We start from the raw sequence: 19,869 nt of genomic DNA, 5'->3' as shown, positions 1-19,869 counted from the left end.
CTAATTCTCCCGACTTTAGTTTGTTTTTTCCAAACATGGATGGCAGGTTACGCCGGTTAGCCTGAATGGTTCCGTAGGCATCCGTTCTGTTTTGAAGAAGAACCTCGTAAAGTTCTGGCGAGGTGTAAAAATTGTCCGTCGTTATGCAGTAGCCTTGGTTTAGCAGAGGCTCGATTAGTGACAGGACGGATGATGTTGCCAGTCCATAGCTGCTGTACTTAGGATCAAATTTTGTTCCTTTGCCGGTGTATATGACTGCATTCCAGATGTAGCCGGTAGAGGATTCGCACAGCAGATAGGATTTCACGCCAAATCTTGCTCTCTTGGACGCGATGTACTGTATCCAGCTGAGCCTTCCTTTGTAGGCAATTAGACTTTTGTCTACGCTGATATCCCTCTCTGGCACATAGCTCTGCTGGAAATTTCATACAATTACTTGGTAGAGTTCCCAAATTTTTTTTAGCTTGGGAGCCGGATGACTTGTTTCATCAAAATCCTCATTATTTGCGAAGTGCAAATATTTCATAATGAGGGAAAAATTGTACTCTGACATGACGGCGGGCATTTTGTTGGTGCTCCAGTACCACTTCTGCAGCGGTTTCCCCACCACTCCTTGCAGAATAATTAGGCTGAGAAACAACCAAATGTCCTCTTTGTTGACAGGCTCCCACTTTCTGCTGCGTGAAAACTGGCTCTGAGGAGCACCCATTTGTTGCGCTGCGTACCGGTTTGTCTCCGTCACGATAATTTCAGTGACCTCATCGGTCATAAACAATTCCAAGTATGCCAAGGGATTGTCACCTTCAGCGTGTATTTTCATACCAGGTGTGTCGGTAAACAGAAATCTTGGCGGCGCTGGCGTATCGCAATCAATAGTGCACCATGTGCGCAGATCACTCACATCCATCTCAGATTTGCCGCTATCTTCACTTTCGGTGTCAGATGATAAATCGCCACATGAGTCGCTATCACTCAATTGAAGCAGCTCCTCACTGTCGCTGTTCGCTAGCTCATCATAAACCACGAGGCGCTTTTTGGAAGCCATGAGCGCAAAATGGTGCAAAATTGTTTTTAGTCACAAAAACTGCACTATGGCTATATTCACAGGTGGAGTTACAATGTATGCACAGAGTAACACTTTATTTTTGACTGTGAGCTATTTTTATAATTCCCGCCTCCCACAAGCCCCCCCCCCCCCCCCGACGGCACGTCAGACTCGTGCTGATCACACTGATCAGCGTGAAATAGATGGGAACCAGAGGAGCAGGGAAGCGGGGAAGGAGACTGGGGATGGACAGAGGGGATGGCTGCTAGCAGCGCAGGAGCAGGGACACAGATCGGCACCAGGTAATACTATTGCGGTCAGCCCAAGTCTGGCTTGGGGTTACCGCTTTTGACAGCTGCATTTTACCCTGAGCCAGACTCGGGAAAACCGCTAGGGAGGTTAAACATGTCCAGTAAAAAAATTTTAAAAATCTAATTTCTTCATAAATTTAGGCCAAAATGTATGCTGCTACATATTTTTGCTACAAAAGATACCAATACATGTAAATTAATTGGTTTACATGAAAGTTATAGTATTTACAAATGACAGTATAGATGCTGGATTTTTGGTTTTTTTTTTATTTTTACTAATAATGGCGGCAATCAGAGACTTACAGTGGGACTGCAGCGGGTATTCTGACACTGGGGGGAACTGACTTGGCGTCACTGACATCCCCAGTGACACCAATACAGTGATCAGCGCTAAAAAAAAGCACTGACACTATACTAAGGGCACTGGGCAGGAAGGGGTTAACATCTGAGGTGATCAAAGGGTTAACTGTGTGCTGTTTTACGTGTGTGTGTGCGCTTCACTGTAAGAACACTGCTTTGTATGGCTGTGTTGTGCACAGCCATCCAAAGCAGTGTGCACGAGCTGACAGGGAGGAGAACTGTATTGTTTACATACAGTTCTCCCCATCGGAGATGCTTGGCAGTCACTGGTCGCCGGCAAGTAATCACCAGTCGGGACCCGGTGATTGCTAGCTGAGGCCGTGAGGTGCGCGACCCCCTCCTGGAAATGCAAAATCACGTATATACACTTGATTTTGCACACCTGTGCCGCCTTGTAGCAGTATATCTGCTATAGGGCAGTCAGCGGTTAAAGGAGCTAGAGTGAATGGACTGCTCCCTGTATGAATGGAGGCCTCTGCACTGTTTTAGGAAAGAACCAGTTACATTTAGCGACTCCTACAGGGGTAGCACTACATTAGTAATATTATACCTCTTTATATACTATCCCGAGCATGCACATCAGTGCAGCAGTACATGATCCAAAGCCAAAACTGTTGTGTTCCCATTTATCAAGGTGTAGACACAAGAACAATTTGTAATAAGCAACACCTATTTTACAAATAAACCAATGAGAAGGTTAAAAAAAAATCCAATTTGGTGCCTTTATAACACCATAGGTAAATTATAATGTGTACCAAAAAAACAACAGTAAACCAAGTATAGGTAAAAAAACCTAAACTGGTTACCTGTGTAATTCCAATATGCATGAAGCATAAAAGAGACACATATTTTTCTCCTCCACTATCCCAGTGAGTCATGTAATTTAATGTAACGTCCGGCATGAGGGGTGATTTGGGGGAGAGAATGTGTGCTAGGAGGGGGATTTGGGGGGTGGAAATTTGTGCTAGGAAAGGGATTTGGGGAAGGATTTGTGCTTGAAGAGGGATTTGGGGGAGAGGATTTGTGCTAGGAGAGGGGATGCTAGGGGATTTGTGCTGGGGGGATTTGTGCTAGGAGGGGGAGATTTGGGCTAAGAGGGGGATTGGGGGGATTTGTGCTAGAAGGGGGATTGTGGATCTGTGCTAAGAGGGGGATTTGGGGGAGGGGAGGATTTGTGTTAGGAGGGGGGTGAGGGGGGGATTGTGCTAGGAGAGGGATGGGGGGTTGTGTTAGAAGGGGTAAAATGGGGGGGTTTGTACTAGGAGGAGGGTTTAGGGGGGGGGGTTGTGCTAGGAAGGGTAATGCGGAGGGGGTTGTGCTATGAGGAGGGATTTGGAAGCATTTGTATTAGGAGGGGGGCTTTAAAGGCACAGATTTATCAGATAGTAAGCAAACAATTTTAATTTTTGCAATCGTAAAAAAGACATATGAAATACAATACAGAATATGGCGATATCATCAAAAGCTGATATTCCAGTGAAAAAGTAGAGATAAGTCATGCATGAGTTGCACTTGACGAGTTTCAAGACCAATCACAATCTCTTCTTCTTCTTGCATGACGCCTACGACAAACATATATATCAATATATATTTCTATACATAGAAATTTTCATCAATATTATAATATAATTAGCTTAGAATATATTTATGCACTTACATAGCCCCATATAGGGGCAGGAAGAATAGGAAGAACCGCCAAAGGGTTAAAATTTAGAGGAAGCCGGAACGTACCTATCCACATATCTGACCAAAAAAGGAACAACTTAAAGTGGTTCAGTAGCGCAAAATATCATAAAGTGAAGGAAACAATAAAACTAAATATCAAAATATGATTTTTGATGTGAAAAAAGTCCTAAATAAAGTCCTTAATAAACCCCCAAAGATCTTCAAGTTCTCCAAGAAAGTTCACCACGTGTACAAAATGAAATGTCCCTCCTTTCGGATGTGCACTCACCAAATGAATATGCCCTCCACTCTCATGCTTGGCCAAATTGCTTAAAGAAAACAATCACCATCTCCTATACACCAAGATATCGCTCTCTTCAGGATGCACAGGTATCATTCCATGGATTTGTTGGTAATCGGTATAAAGGCATTGAAAATGGTCACAGCCACCCTTCTTCCTCCTCTATGAGCACCTCCCAAATGGTCATGTAAGGGAAAAACACAAAAGAGAAACCCAAATAGTGCAGTACAAAATGCCTTCTTTATTGGCCCAAATAGATAGCCACTTACAAGAATTAAAAGAAATTCAAGCTCAAAAATGCTGCAGATAGTGAAACCGAACCATGTGAAGCCCTGCAGTACTCTCACCACCGCCAAGTGTCATAAAATGGCACCAATCACATCACTTACGATTCCGCGTTTGTCACTTCTGGTTGCCGCACAGTCCTGCTCTGATGCATTTCGTCACTTCCAATTTCCTCAATTTCACTGTATTCACAGTTTATGGTATTGTATATGTGCTATATTTAGCACTATTGTAGATTAAGCACCTTGTATTTACTGATTGTTTTATTTAGGATTTAGTCACTGGGAAGGAGGGATATAATTGCCAGCCCATGGGGCATTATAGCACATGCACATTTGTGGGGACTTTTTGTGTAGTAGGGAGTTCATTCATTTATTTATTAATTATTTTAAGTAGTTTTTGGGAGAGGCAGCACAGCAGTTTTTATGGTTGCCTCAAGTTGTCTGCTTCCTTTTTATAGCATATATCATCAGAACAATTGCGTCTGATGGGTACATATTGGCCATATGGGATGGAATTGACCAGAGAGCTAGAGTGAAAGCTATGAAGGCATGTAGGATGGTGTTACCTGCAGTTGACTTGCGGTAAAGATCACTATCAAAGTGCCATCTTCATTTTTGTAAATTTGGACATCCAAAAATGTTATTATTTTGTTGTAAAAAGACATGGTAAACTTTAAGTTAAGATCATTAACACTGATTTTGTCCATGAATTCTTTTAATTGAGCAGTGCAGCCGTCCCATATTATGAACACATCGTCAATGTATCTGTACAATAGTGAAATTAAATTAACAAAAGGAGCCTCCTTCCTCCTGGAGGAAGTGGAAACCATCAAAAGAAAAGATGTTACATTACCCCCCGCATCTATAAAGTTTCTGTTCGAACCATTGGAAGGTACTTGTTCGGTAGTGCGCTTCTTAGATGATTGTTCAAACAGTCTATCACCAGGAAGACTTCTTTTCCCTTTGCGGGATTTTTTAAACCTGTTGAAATTCTGAGAAACAGTGGAAAGGTTAGCTGAAGCTAGATAGGAGTCAGAGTGAGTATCATCAAAATTCCCATACACTTTTCTATCTCTAAATATTCTTTGGCTTGATTGCCATTTAAAAGCTTTGTGATCACGAAACACCAGTTTATTCCTGCAAAATTTTTCCTCTTTGCCGATTAAGATTTCCTTAGTATGTTGTTCTATATGAGTTTTAAGGTCACTTTCAAATTACACAAATTTGGGATGACTATTAGTGGGAGTAACTTTGAGTATACATCATCTATTTCTTTATCAATTTCCTTTCATTTTCGGTTACATTCCCCTATTAGTAAGGACATCATGTTCCTAGAGCATATTTTAAGATTATTCTTCCATTCTTTCTTGAAAGCTAGACTGACATTTTCCATAGTGGGGAAAATTTGAACTCTCAGCCCAAATGGGTTGATGTCTTCCTTGATATCAATTTCAAATGATTGTACATGCCAAAAATATTACACTTTCCTCTCCAGAATTTTGTGTAACTTCAAAAATAGGGCTGAGATTTCAGACACTATGCTTTTTTGGGGGAAGGGGATTTCTGCTGAGACATGATGCTTACACATCAAGGGGAGGGGCAGTTTGTCATTTTTACCCTGGACAGTAGATGCCCTTGTTCCGGACTGCACGAGATGCCCTTTTCCCCACACTTCACACAGGGCACTCAACAGATCTCCTCCCTAAACAGCACATAGCTGAGATCCAATTCCCTAACAGGAACAGCCTCAGTCTGTACAGTGTTTAGCTGGCTGCTTCAATCCCCAGCTACTTTATTAGTTAGACCTTGCTAGTGCCTAGAAAATATCCCCCACATCCTTATGCCACCACCAGCCTGAACCATTGATACACGACAGGATGGATCCATGCTTTCATGATGTTTATTCCAAATTCTGACCCTACCATCTGAATGTTGCAGCAACCAGTCTGCCTATTCTCTTCTGACATCTGACATCAACAAGGCATTTTTTTCATCCACACAACTGCCACTCACTGGATATTTTTTCTTTTTTCGGATCATTCTCTGTAAACCCTAGAGATCGTTGTGCACGAAAATCCCAGTAGATCAGCAGTTTTTGTAATACTCAGACCAGCCCATCTGGCACCAACAACCATGCCACGTTTAAAGTCATTTAAATTCCCTTTCTTCCCCATTATCATGCTCAGTTTGAACTTCAGCAAGTCGTCTTTGTCACATCTACATGCCTAAATGCATTGAGTTGCTGCCATGTGATTGACTGACTAGCAGTTTGTGTTGCCAAGCAATTGAACAGGTGTACCTAATAAAGTGACTGGTGAGTGTATATTCAAACATTAACCTAAAGCTATTTTGACCATCTTGCTTTAATTAAATAATGTTGGGACTGAGATACCTTTTCTGGAGAAAACACTGCACCAGGCTGTCTTTAGCAATGGCCACATGGTCAAAAGCCCAGAGTTTAGATCACATAATATCTAGGTTGGACAGCCATTCTAACCTCTAACCCAAAGAGGGAACCTGGAGTAGTATTTTCCCTAGGTAGGGCTAAAACTGGGTACACACGGGGCAGAAATTGGTAAAAAATGGTCGGTTCAGCAGGAACCGGATGACTTTCGCACAGCTCATAATCTGACATAATCCGGTCTCATGACCGGCTTCTGTCAAACAGGAATGCTGGAAACCAGCATCTGATCAGCATCTGTGTTCCCCCTGTCAGAACACACTAGCTCACAGGGATATTGCTACACTTACGGATGTGTTAGTATGGCGATCTGTACTTTTTATTTTTCTTTAAGCCCGCTTGGTTGAAAAAAACTTCCTGTATGTACTCAGCATAAGAATTTCAAACCTTCTTTTACTCTTTATTTCTGTTAACTGAGACTGGTAATATTTGCATATGGCTCCACTTTAAAGTGGTTCTACAGGCAAGACATTGCTTCCTGCATTAAGCAGGGGCGGACTAACCATTTGGAAACTCGGGCACTGCCCGGGGGCCGGGGTCAGTAGGGGGCCCCATGAGATGCCCCTGGTACCTTTTTCATAGGCTTTTTTGAGTTTGGGCAAGGACACAGGGGCCCCATGATCCCCTATTGCCCGGGGGCCCCATGAGTTGTCAGTCCGCCCCTGGCATTAAGGTAAAAAAAAGTTAATGTAAACAAATGCTCCTCCCCCCTCCCCCAAATATTTACTTGACTCTTCTCTTCATCAACTGCTGGTTACATCAGTGCTGCTCTCTCTCTCTCATCTCACAGGACACAGAGGCAGCAGAAGGAGCCATTGGCTCCTGCTGCTGGCAATCAAATCCTTTCAGGAGAGACAGGGCAAGGCTGAGCAGTGCTGTGTGTGTCTAAGGACGTGCAAAGCCTGGCTTGGGAGCACGCTTGCACGAGTGCCCCCACAGTGTACAGCTATCTATGAAGACACTCAAAGAATAGGAGGAGTGGACAACACTGGTGGGGAACCCCAGAAGAGGAGGAAAAGGACCACTCTGTGCAATATTATTGCACAGGGCAGGTACGTATAGCATGTTTATTATTTTAAGAAAAAAAAAGAGCCTTTACAACCACTTCAAGTGCTACATCTGAGAAAATGTTCAGCACATTAAGCTGTTAAGTCCATGTTATACATACACACCATATTTATGGGTATATGAGTTATCCTACGTGACATTTGAGGTTTGTGTATTAATCACTTAATAAATATTTCTTGTTCTTTTTGCTCTTAAATTGGGTTATTTTTGGACATGCTTTTAACAAATGGCATTGATATGTTTCATTTATTTTGTTCTGTAGGTTTGGCATACAACAGATTACCTTATTTTCTGAATTACTTCTTTGATACATACTTGCTAATTAATGAAGATACACCAGTTGGTAAGTGATCAGTTTTTTTTGCTTTTTTGTAACCTCGTTGTTGGATGAATCAGGATTTCCTTATAGTCACAGTTTGGCACAGTGTGGTAATGTGTATCTGCTAAAACGACACGTAGAAAGTTGCAGAACAGCAACCCATATTGCAATTTGGAAATGATCATCACCCTAAAAAAAACAGTTATTTTTCTGACATCTCAGGTTTCTCAAGTGTTTCTTTCATTTGCATTATTTTGGATAATTCAGATTGGCAATATTACTGATCGTCTTGAATTAAATATATTTTTATCATGTATTGAATATATGACGTTCTCCTGAATCCTGAACTGGAGTATTGGTAGAGTACCACTTCAGGTGTTTTTTTCTCTAATGCATTCTTGCATTAAGGTAAAAAATGCTCAAGTACCAATCTGTCCCTGTGTCCCCATCCCCAAACAATTACCTGCCCTCTATGTTCACCACTGCTGGTTCCCCACAATCAATACTGCTTCTCCTGATCTTCCAGATGCAGAGGAGGGTACTGAGGGACATAGGCTACTGCTAAGAAGATACCTGTGTGTGCATGCTCTTAACTGGTGATGTGCAATTAGAGACACAACATGCCCATAACGGAGCATGGACGTGGCAAGCCAGTCACTATGTGTGTCTATAAATGTATAAATATATGCATTTTGGGGAGGAGGTTACAGATTTTAGAATCCCATAAAAGTGATCGAGCTGCCCAAACACTTTTATTGAAAAGTATGTCACTGGCTCTTAAAGTCGGTATCAATCTTGTTTGTTTTTAAATGCACTCGGTGGACAAGTGGTTAGGATACTGTAGGGGATTTAATCAGGGATAATAGGTCTAACCAATGTATTGCTTAATTTTTATTTTTTCTATGGTGATAGGGAGGTGTGGTGGTTTTGCATTTTGCACTTAGTTTTAGTTTTCGTTCAAACAATGCAGCTGCATGTTGTGAACAAAAGGCAACTTAAAGAACAGATGCCCAATAGCAAATTAATGCTTCATTTTGAGCACCCCAAACTTTACAAAGGCCCTGTCAATAAAACCCCACAAGAAACTAAAAGGCTTCCACTAACTTTTTTACTTTTTTTAGTGGAAGCCTTGCTGGAAAAAGGCCTACTCTAAAAGAAAAAAGTCAACATACAATAGAAAACAATACATACCCAAAGTTACTGGATACCACAAAACAATGCCCTCTGAAACAAAAGGCCACTTTTTTAGGGAGGCCTTCCTGCACAAAAAATAGTCTAACCTAAGATAAAAGCCCTATCAAAGATATACACCCAAAATACTAAAGTACCATTTCATGAGTGGACCTAACCTCTTCTTATGCAGTTTATCTGCTTTCACCAATAATTTCCCTACTGCAGCTTCCAAAAGACTGACACTGTGACTGCCTTGTGCCCCTCCTATATACGGGGACTGGCTTATCCTCCTAAACTTGCTGGCCATAGTTCAAGGCAAAGCGTTATGCATTTTAAAAAAATCTCCAGATCAAATTGCTATATACTGTACATTTCAAACCTGCAAGATTAGCCTCAAACCCATGGGTAGCAGAAAAGCCATACCTTGCCCCTAATGATGAAATAAATTTTAAATCGAGCTACATTTTTTGTAAGTCATTGTGGCTCCACATTCACATATACCTTGTACAAAATGTATTCTATATTAAATGAAAATAATAATTTGCTGTACCACCCCCTTCCCTTTCAGTTTTATAGGTCAGACCATGTGAATTTTCCTCATGTGTATTAGCTGTTTTATGCATTTTATTATATATTATTCAGCTGTGTGCAATGTATGACCTCTATTACATACTGTGCACTTCTGCATAATGCCCAAGTCTTTGGGAAAAACTTGTGTTTAATACAGTATTTGAAACGTGGACCACTGAGTACCTGTTTCAGTAATGAAAGTATCGGGGCACTTATATATCAACAAAGGCTGTCATCCTTGAAATTAAATGTGACTGTTAAATAAAATAAATGTTGGTTGGATAGATTTCTCAGTCTGAAGAATTCTATTTTTTCTTGCCTCTGGGTAACTGAGATACACACACTGGTCATTGTGGTATGTTTTGCAATTGTGTATGTAGATGCAAATGAGTAAACCTACTTCAGCCTGGACCCTAACTGACAAAATGCCATGTTGGGTTTGTGACCCTCATTTCTTTCTAAATCCTGTTTTTAGCTTGAAATAATAATAAAAAATAAAGATATGACTGACTGACTCTAAGAGGATTGTATTAGAATGTATTTCTATTACTTCAAAATAGCATAGTAGTTTTTTCACAGATCATTATCTTAAATAAAGCTGAAATGGTATGTGTTGGCAAAAAAAAAAAAAAAAAATCAGTAGAGTTCTGCAATACATGTTTGTCACTTTCATATGCTGCAAATACAGAAAAATACCCGATGATTCTTAACTATTCAAGTATGTATTCTTATCTCAAAGGTGTACCTTCTATTGCTCTCGGCCTCCTCTAAATCTCCAGTTACCTTTTTTTTTTTGCTGCTATGATCTGACTTCCTATTAGAGGTGCAACGTTTGTTCTCCATGGTCTCACTGTATGTAGGAACGTAGCCACCCTCTCTTACTTGCTCCCCACATAGACTGGGCACTATGGGGTTTGTAGTGTGCATAGAGCAGTGTACATGACCACAACTAACATGCACTGCTTCTTCCAAGCAAACAAAAGTGAATGGGAAAAGGATAAGTTTGGAAGCTTACAGAGGACAATACAAGGAGTCCGAAAAACACAGTAAGAAACAGTTTAAAGTGTTACTAAACCCATGACCCTGCATTCACTATATCTGGTCTCCCACAGTACACAGAACATGAAAATGTTATTATTTTACTAAATATAAATTGCTAAATACCTTTTCTCATCAGCAGTATAAAGCAGTCTTGTAACTTCTATCAGTGTCCAGCTGAGCACGGCTTAAAGATTGTAGGAGACGTTTTCATTCTGCTCTGACCTGCTCTGTCCTATGAGACTGCATAACCCCTAACCCTCTGTCTGGACAGTGTTGATTGGTCCTGTGCTGATCACACGTACCTTTCCAAAATAAAAAACCCTCTAAACGGAGCATGTGCAGAGTGACTCCTAGACTTCTGTACTATCAGCAGATGGATTGGGGACAGTAAAAAAAGGGAAGGATCAGAGAAGACAGGATCAAACAGCCTTTTTACACAATACAGAGTATTTACCTCTTAGGTTTCACAGTGAGTATAACAAGAATGCTTTACTGCATATATAGACTGATTTTACTGTTGTGGGTTTAGTAACACTTTAATGAAAAACAGATTACAGGGTGATTGAGTAATAGATGTGAATGGATCATTCTTGGATAGTAAAGATATAGAAAATAGAAATCTAAAAGTCAGACCTTTGAGGTCTCATTCCTACCATGGCCCATACAAAAACACTTAAGGGTTGATTTCCTAAAAGCAAATAGGCTGTGCACTTTGCAAGTGCAGTTGCTACAGAGCTTAGTAAATGAGGTAAAGCTTTGCTTTGCAAAGAATACCCAATCACATGCAAGGAAAATAATTTTTAAAAAAACAGCATTTTTGCTTGCACATGATTGGATGATGGAAATCAGTGGAGCTTCTCCTCATTTACTAAGCTCTGGAGCAACTGCTCTTGCAGAGTGCATCTGCACTTCGCAAAGTGCACAGTCGGTTTGCCTTTAGTAAATCAATCCCTTAGCACTGCTTGTTATCACAAGCTTTGCATTGCCTTTTACTTTTCTGGTCAGAACTGAACAGCAGAGAGTAATGCACTTAATATGGCATCCAGGACCCTTTCCCAAAAGTTGAGATTCAGACCAGTAGAAGGGTTCCAATTAAATACTGAGTTTAAAGCCCTGGTATTATGTAAATATACACTTGTATAGGTGTTTTGTATGCTCTTTTGGTTTTCATTCTTTAAGATGTATTTGTAAATTGTGTTATTAGGAAAACCATTGTCTGAAAATTAGGGAGCTTTCTACAGTTCCACAAAGCTACCAAAATTATACAGCTTCTGTTAAAGACCTTCATTGACAACATTTAGTTGAAGACTCTGCAGTCGGCTGTATATTATGATGTCACGATACCTCATAGGCTGTTCTCCCACTAGGTCTTCTGAAGTGATACAGTAGCCTATGGCCTCCATCATATGTAGGTTTGCCATCTTGATGCCATTCTACCAGCTTGAGCAGTAAAAATGGACATGTTGTCAGTGTTGTTTAAATAGATCATAAGGTGATTACTTGTTAAAAACCCCAAACAGTGATTTTTGATCAAAGGATAATAAATTGCATTTTCTCCATCTGGAGAACTCGAGCTTTCTTACAGCTGTGATAAATGCAGTAATTCGGGCTTCTTTGGGAATTAGGTTACCAAACAAAGACAAATCAGTATTCCACTTATTGACCAATATCTTGGTTAGTTTATCATATTGATTTCTGATTTACATCACCTTGTCACATAGCAAATCAACATATTGAAAACAATGTATTCCCTGTGTGGGCAATATCTAAACAGCTAGGTAGAGCCATGGCAAGGACCAGTTGACAAATCTCTATATTTAATGCAAAACAGTCATGTAAAAATATGAAATAAAAAAAAATTAGTTTAATCTCTAAACCAGCTAGTTTTCTCCAGAGGTTCCTAGCGGTCACTCATATGGTGATGCCTGCATCGTTCAAGATCCAATGCCATTTTGCAGAGTCAGCAACATGGCTGGAATTGTGGCATTCTGGCCACCACTGTAAGGAGGACATTCTCTCCTCTGACCAACAATGTAAGGGGCATTTTCCTAATGACCCACAGATGGACTAATATTAGCAGAGGTTCCTTGAGACCTAAAAACTATTTCAAGGATTCCTCTGGAGTAAAAAGGTTGAGAAAGGCTGGTGTATATTGTGCAGTGCTGTCTGTTGCAAGGAGTCAACTCCTACTCACGTGCTCTGGTTTTTCTCTACCTGAGGTATCATTCTGCAAGAAATACACAAGCACCACAGGGCTGCATGTCTGTTATCAAGTGAGGTGCGATAGGGAGAGAGGCTAGAGGCATGATAAAATATATTGTTTGGCTCTTAAAGGCCTACACATTGCATTGGATGGAGCTTTGTATTGTATGTTGAGTTGTAGAGTAAAGACCAAGAGATTAGCAGTGTGCTTGTCGGCCAAAACTAAGGAAGTGAGAATCTGGGTGAGCAATCCGTTTTCTGAAATCAAATATTAGTACGTTTGTAAAAAGTATTGTTACATTTAGGCAAAAAAAAAAAAACAAGATACTTTGGGAGTTGTTTGTTTAGTGATATCAGCTGGTCTGGTAGTCGTTTTAATACTTTGCACAATGAAAGAAAAATTGTGCATCGATATATTTTATGAGTTTGTTTCTAAACTGCTTAAAGGTTAATATGTTCTTTATAAAAATGTTTCTGATATAGTATTTGCTATACTTCATTTTATGAAGCTAATGCTGTCCCTTATTGCCTAGTACTAAATTGCATTGCAGAATGTTCTTAAGGTTTAAATACTTCTACTGTTTACAACTTAATATAACATGCTCATAATTCAAAAGGCAGTAATGTTTTTAGAGAAACTGTTCTTTTTAATCTTGTTGTTATGCTTAACTGATTCTCGATTACTATAGCTCCAAGATATGACTTGGAAAACATACAATGTAGATGTTTTATTAAAGGGTGCAGCATACTTAAGACTCAACTCCATAAAAAAAACAAATCACCCTTGCAATGTCCCCCCCAACTCTGCAAGGGTTAATTGTCCATTATGACTAGGGGATTTCACATTTTACCCCACTCTGGCCAACTCCCAAAGGTCTGGTCCAGGGGCGGACTGACCATTTGGAAACTCTGGCACTGCACGAGGGCCCGGGGTCAGTAGGGGGCCCCATGAGATGCCCCTGGTACCTTTTTCATAGGCTTTTTTGAGTTTGTGCAAGGACACAGGGGCCCCATGATCCCCTATTGCCTGGGAGCCCCATGAGTTGTCAGTCCGTCCCTGGTCTGGTCTGTGAATGCAACCTCAGCATCATCCTACAGGTTTTAAAGTGGTTGTAAAACCTGTCATATGTCCAGTGAAGTGACTAGCCTAAGGTGATACCCAGAGATGAAAAACGTCCTCCTTTATAAGTTGTACCTATTTATCTGCGGTCTTCTCTACAACCATTCAAAATGCAGAATTTATACAGCTTGTTTAAGCTTTCAGAAAACAGAGGGCGGGCAGCTAAAGTTACACTTTGCAGAGCTCAGAGAGCTGATTGGAGGGAAGGGCCACACTCCCCCTTCACACAGCACATAGAAACAGAGCTGAGGCTGTCAATCACAGGCTGTGTGCTGGAGCTCCTTCCCTTGTCACCTTTTTTTCTCTTGATGTAAGGAAAATATGTCAGAAGTGACTCATGCAGATAGCAGAGGAATGAAGCAGCAGACAGAACTGACACGTAATGCTCTTAATAGAGACAAGTACATACGCTAGAGGGATGTACTTTGTTCATATTTCGTGTCTGAGGTTTACAGCAATTTTAACCCTGCATTGAACATTTTGAAGGCTAGAGTGCAATTGGAGCCTTTTGCAGCTTACAGAGGAGCTACAAAGGAACAGTCACAATGCTGGAGGGAGCCTGCTGGAGCAAAGAGTGTGGTAAGTATATTCTTCCTAATCCCCTATCCCTAGACATAATGAGCAATGAAACCTTACATTCGCAAACATGACATTTTGGCATTGTTAGTGCTACTGTTGTCCTATATCAGTGGTCTCCAAACTGCAGCCTGTGGGCTAGATGTGGCCCTTCTCTTGTCTTTATCTGGCCCTTGGGGCACCATTTCTCCCTCTGATACAGGCACTATTGCTTCCACTGACAACAACAAAGAGGCACCATCCCTTTCATGAACTTTAGAGATGGGACACTATTCCTTCCACTGGCTCCAACGATGAGGCACCATTGTTTCCACTGACATCAACAATGGGGCATTATTCCTTCCACTGACCCCAAAGATGAGACACCATTGCTTCCACTGACACCAATGAAAGGGCACTATTCCTTCCACTGGCACCAACAATGGGGCACTATTCCTTCTATTGACACCAATGATGGAGTCCTATTCCCCCCACTGACACCAACAATGGGGCACTATTCCCACCACTGAGACCAATGATGATGCACTATTCATCCTACTGACCACAGGCTCTATGTCATTTTCTTACTCCACTGACAGCCAAGCCTGAGGCATTATTTAATCCCAGTGACGCAGGACATTTTCTAAGCTCAATGGCTACAGTCTGGCCCCACTCAATGACAGTAATCTGGCCATTTGTTTACAAAGTTTGGAGACCACTCTCCTATATGATCAGTCATTTTGGCTTGGGGAAAAAAGTCCAGGTCTTAAAAATATGACTAAAGTCAATGCTGTTGATTTAGTTTTGCTATATTTTTCATCATAGTCATAAGCATTACCATCACACTGATTAGTCCAATATGGGTTATGAATAAACAAACTGAGAACATTTGTTTGACATGTTTCCTTTGTCCTGATAGACTTTTCCTTTCCTTAAAGTGGTTGTAAACCCCAAAAATATAAAATTAGATAAACACATTATCATAACCTGTGCAGCAGAACAATGCATACACCCCCAGTCTTCCTGGAAAAGGACCTTGCATTCTTCTGCTATTTTCGTCTTTGTCCTTCATTGAACAAAATCATCACAGGCCATAAAATGGTGTCGCCACGCTCCCTCTCCTTTGATTGACAGCCTACATAATACTTCTCATGCACTAGCACGAGAAGTGTCGGTGTCTCCTGTGCACTCATGCACAGATCTCTCTCTCTCCCCCTTCCTCTCTGCCTCCTGCTGCACCTGGATTGGCAGCTCTGTCCCTCAGCATTGTGGAAGGGGAGGAGGTCAGGTGGTGCAGATCCAGGTGTATGATTGGACAGGACTGACCATGGGGCGTGGGCAGCACTCCCACAGCGTGCTCCACTATGGAGGGGATTCCAGTGAAATCACTACTACGCCGCCCAAGCTCCAGACTTCCACCACGCCCACAGAAAGGAACAACTTTAGAGGGCTACATCTCAAAAATGGAGTGACAGAAAAATGTTACAAAGAGGTGATCAGACACAGAGCACTCAAAGGTATTTATGGATGATAGTATTCAGCATTTGACCAACATTGGGTTTACAACCTTTTTAAGGATTCCAAGATGTCTCTACGCCAACCGAGAAATAGTGTGTTATGGGATTGCTTTAGAACACCCTCCCAGTTAAACATTCCTGGAACAATTCTAACAACCAAACTAATTTTGCCTTTTTATTGTAGAGAGGAAGAGTTCCCTTGACCACTTTATCCATATAGTTGACTATTGATTCTCTACTGCAGTGTTACTGGTTTTATATTTTCAATCTATATTATTTCCATGAAACTTGAACTGCTATTATTTAGGATGTGTTTTAATCCCAAATCTGCAGATTTCAGTTTAGTTTGTGTAGTGTGGATGACTTGCATTTCTTTTGTTTGGAACCAGTCTTTCCCATTGCACTCCATTTTTTGCTGCTTCAAATGTTCATCAGTTGCAGGCAAACTCATCCCCTGCTCTTGCACCTCCTTGGGACTAGTAGGTGAAATGCTCCTCAAAACTATTTGCTGCATTAAGAACAAATGTGCTCACCTCCTCCACTAAAGCTCTGGCCTGTGGGTGGAACCTCAGAACCGTCACATATAAAACTTTTAGGAGGCCGAGGTGTAACCAGACGTGGTCGCAGCTTACAGAGCAGCTGCAGGGGACTGGTCGCAGCACTTGAGGGTGTCTGCTGGAGTGAGGAATAAGGGAATAGGGTAAGTATTTACTCCTTTATCCTCCTATCCAAGATGAAATGATCATTTAACCTTTGCACTGTGGGGAGAGGGGGGGGCTCCCATTGCAATGGCGGATTTTTACATTTTCATGGAGCTTTAAATTAATTGTTTGTTTCTATCACAAACCTAATTTGTTTTGTAGATTTAGCCCATTAAAACAAATGGTTTGTTGGTGAACATCCATGCAAAGTATACTGTATACCCTAATCTGCTACATTTATGTATTCCAAGTGTAGATTCTGGATTAAACCGGGGTCAATAGATACAATAATGTGATGTTTACATGTGTTCAATGAATAGCTAGTTGTGTTTATGATAAGCAATATCTACAGACATTTGGAATCATTTTTACCATGTAGGCCAATTGAATATTTCAAATTACACATAACCTACCAGATATTTTACCCCTAACATACAGTACCAGACATTTACCCTGCACTGAATCAATATTTTATTGTAGCAATGCTTTCAAGTATGGACTATAGATCAATAAAACTATGTTTAAAATGTATTTAAGTGCAATGGAAAGTTTAGCAGCATATAAGAAACCATAAAGATCTGAGTATTGAAGGGAAGAAGCAATAGAATACTGAAGAGGCTTCTGTGAACACAGCACAAAGACTATACCATTATGGTTTACACTTTAAAACGGCACAGGGTTAGAACAAGAGTTATGTACTTTTAATATGAGACAAAGCCAGCTTCCAAGTGTCGATTCTTAGGTAGAAAAAGTGTTTGTGTCTGCAAAAAGAGGACAAACTTACTGTACTGCCAATTCTGTCTGCAAATTGTGATTTAATTCTCATGATGTACCTGAAACAGACACTGTGCTCTTTTTCCATTCGCCTTGTATAAAATTGGAAATACCAAATGGAGCATATGCCTTGCGCCTTGATCTAGAATATTTGTCAGATGAAGTATGCTCCCTGTTATGTAGTGTTTTTAATATCATTCATTTATTATACTAAAAATACTCCATGATTTCTGAGCTTTCTGTTAGAGTTTCAGAGTTTACTATTATTCTAAATTATAGAAGTGTCTGAAAAATATATATAAATGTCATAATGTAATGATATTAATTTTGAAGTTTACTTCTGTCTTTGACATATATAGTGAGGCAAAAATGTATTTAGTCAGCCACCAATTGTGCAAGTTTTCCCACTTAAAAAGATGAGAGAGGCCTGTAATTGGCATCATAGGTAGACCTCAACTATGAGAGACAAAATGAGAAAAAAAATCCAGACAATCACATTGGCTGATCTGGAAAGAATTTATTTGCAAATTATGGTGGAAAATAAGTATTTGGTCAATATGAAAAGTTCATCTCAATACTTTGTTATATATTCTTTGTTGGCAATGACAGAGGTCAAACGTTTCCTGTAAGTCTTCACAAGGTTGGCACACACTGTTGCTGGTATGTTGGCCCATTCCTCCATGCAGATCTCCTCTAGAGCAGTGATGTTTTGGGGCTGTTGCTGGGCAACACGGACTTTCAACTCCCTCCAAAGGTTTTCTATGGGGTTGAGATCTGGAGACTGGCTAGGCCACTCCAGGACCTTGAAATGCTTCTTACGAAGCCACTCCTTAATTGCCCGGGCGGTATGTTTGGTATCATTGTCATGTTGGAAGACCCAGCCACGTTTCATCTTCAATGCCCTTGCTGATGGAAGGAGGTTTGCACTCAAAATCTCACGATACATGGCCCCATTCATTCTGTCCTGTACATGGATCAGTCGTCCTGGTCCCTTTGCGGAGAAACAGCCCCAAAGCATGATGTTGCCACCCCCATGCTTCACAGTAGGTATGGTGTTCTTTGGATGCAACTCAGCATTCTCTCTCCTCCAAACATGACGAGTTGTGTTTCTACCAAACAGTTCTATTTTGGTTTCATCTGACCATATGACATTCTCCCAATCCTCTTCTGGATCATCCAAATGCTCTCTAGCAAATTCAGGCGGGCCCGGACATGTACTGGCTTAAGCAGGGGGACACGTCTGGCACTGCAGGATCTGAGTCCCTGGCGGCGTAGTGTGTTACTGATGGTAGCCTTTGTTACGTGGTCCCAGCTCTCTGCAGGTCATTTACTAGGTCCCCCCTTGTGTGGTCCTGGGATTTTTGCTCACCGTTCTTGTGATCATTTTGACCTCACGGGGTGAGATCTTGCGTGGAGCCCCAGATCGAGGAGATTATCAGTGGTCTTGTATGTCTTCCATTTTCTAATTATTGCTCCCACAGTTGATTTGTTCACACCAAGCTGCTTGCCTATTGCAGATTCAGTCTTCCCAACCTGGTGCAGGTCTACAATTTTGTTTCTGGTGTCCTTCGACAGCTCTTTGGTCTTCACCATAGTGGAGTTTGGAGTGTGACTGTTTGAGGTTGTGGACAGGTGTCTTTTATACTGATAACAAGTTCAAACAGGTGCCATTGATACAGGTAATGAGTGCAGGACAGAGGAGCCTCTTAAAGAAGAAGGTACAGGTCTGTGAGAGCCAGAAATCTTGCTTGTTTGTAGGTGACCAAATACTTATTTTCCACCACAATTTGCAAATAAATTCTTTTTGTCTGGATTTTTTTTCTCATTTTGTTTCTCATAGTTGAGGTCTACCTATGGTGCCAATTACAGGCCTCTCTCATCTTTTTAAGTGGGAGAACTTGCACAATTGGTGGCTGACTAAATACTTTTTTGCCCCACTGTAAGCTAGCTTGATTACTTATGCATTTCTATTTTGAAACTTTCCGTCAGCATGTTGGGAGGAGCTATATGTTTCTGTATAGATTCAAACCATATACGCAAGAATGGGTGCTCCTTTTATTTTTAGTATCACTACTATACTCAGGGCTTTTTTTCTTAGAGGATAGGTGCAGGAACTTCTCCCCTCTAAGTCACTTTCTTGCCGCCCACCTCCAAGTACCATACCTTGGTTCCACACCCTACCCACCTTCCAGTACTGCTCCTTTTAGAGAATACTGAGCCAAGTATAAATTTGTCGTGCTAAGTAATTTGCATGGAATTTGTTATTGATAACAAAAAAAGCAGTAAAGCAGATCCCCCGCAGACAGCAGCAACAGATCCCCACCAAGAATGTACACCCACAACAAAATAACACCCCTTCAACAATAGACCCCAGCAGCAACAGCAGATCCCCTAGCAGC

The 19,869-nt window shown here is 41.0% G+C and overlaps 1 protein-coding gene across 3 annotated transcripts in view; it reads left to right on the top strand.

Annotated features, from left to right (window-relative positions):
• CDH23 (cadherin related 23) overlaps positions 1-19,869 on the top strand; it is a 1,300,862-nt gene that overhangs the window by 205,360 nt on the left and 1,075,633 nt on the right. For all 3 annotated transcript variants that reach the window (XM_089677099.1, XM_089677097.1, XM_089677098.1), the window contains exon 3: positions 7,761-7,841. In XM_089677099.1, coding sequence (XP_089533225.1) covers positions 7,761-7,841 — 81 coding nt within the window. The remainder of the gene's footprint in view (positions 1-7,760; positions 7,842-19,869) is intronic.

This window comes from Staurois parvus, unplaced genomic scaffold (assembly GCF_062004578.1).
Source record: "Staurois parvus isolate SC_StPar_1 unplaced genomic scaffold, SC_StPar_1.0 ptg000177l, whole genome shotgun sequence".
Lineage (NCBI taxonomy): Eukaryota > Metazoa > Chordata > Amphibia > Anura > Ranidae > Staurois > Staurois parvus.
Note: the sequence above shows the minus strand (reverse complement) of the source record. Positions and strands in the feature narration are given on the sequence as shown.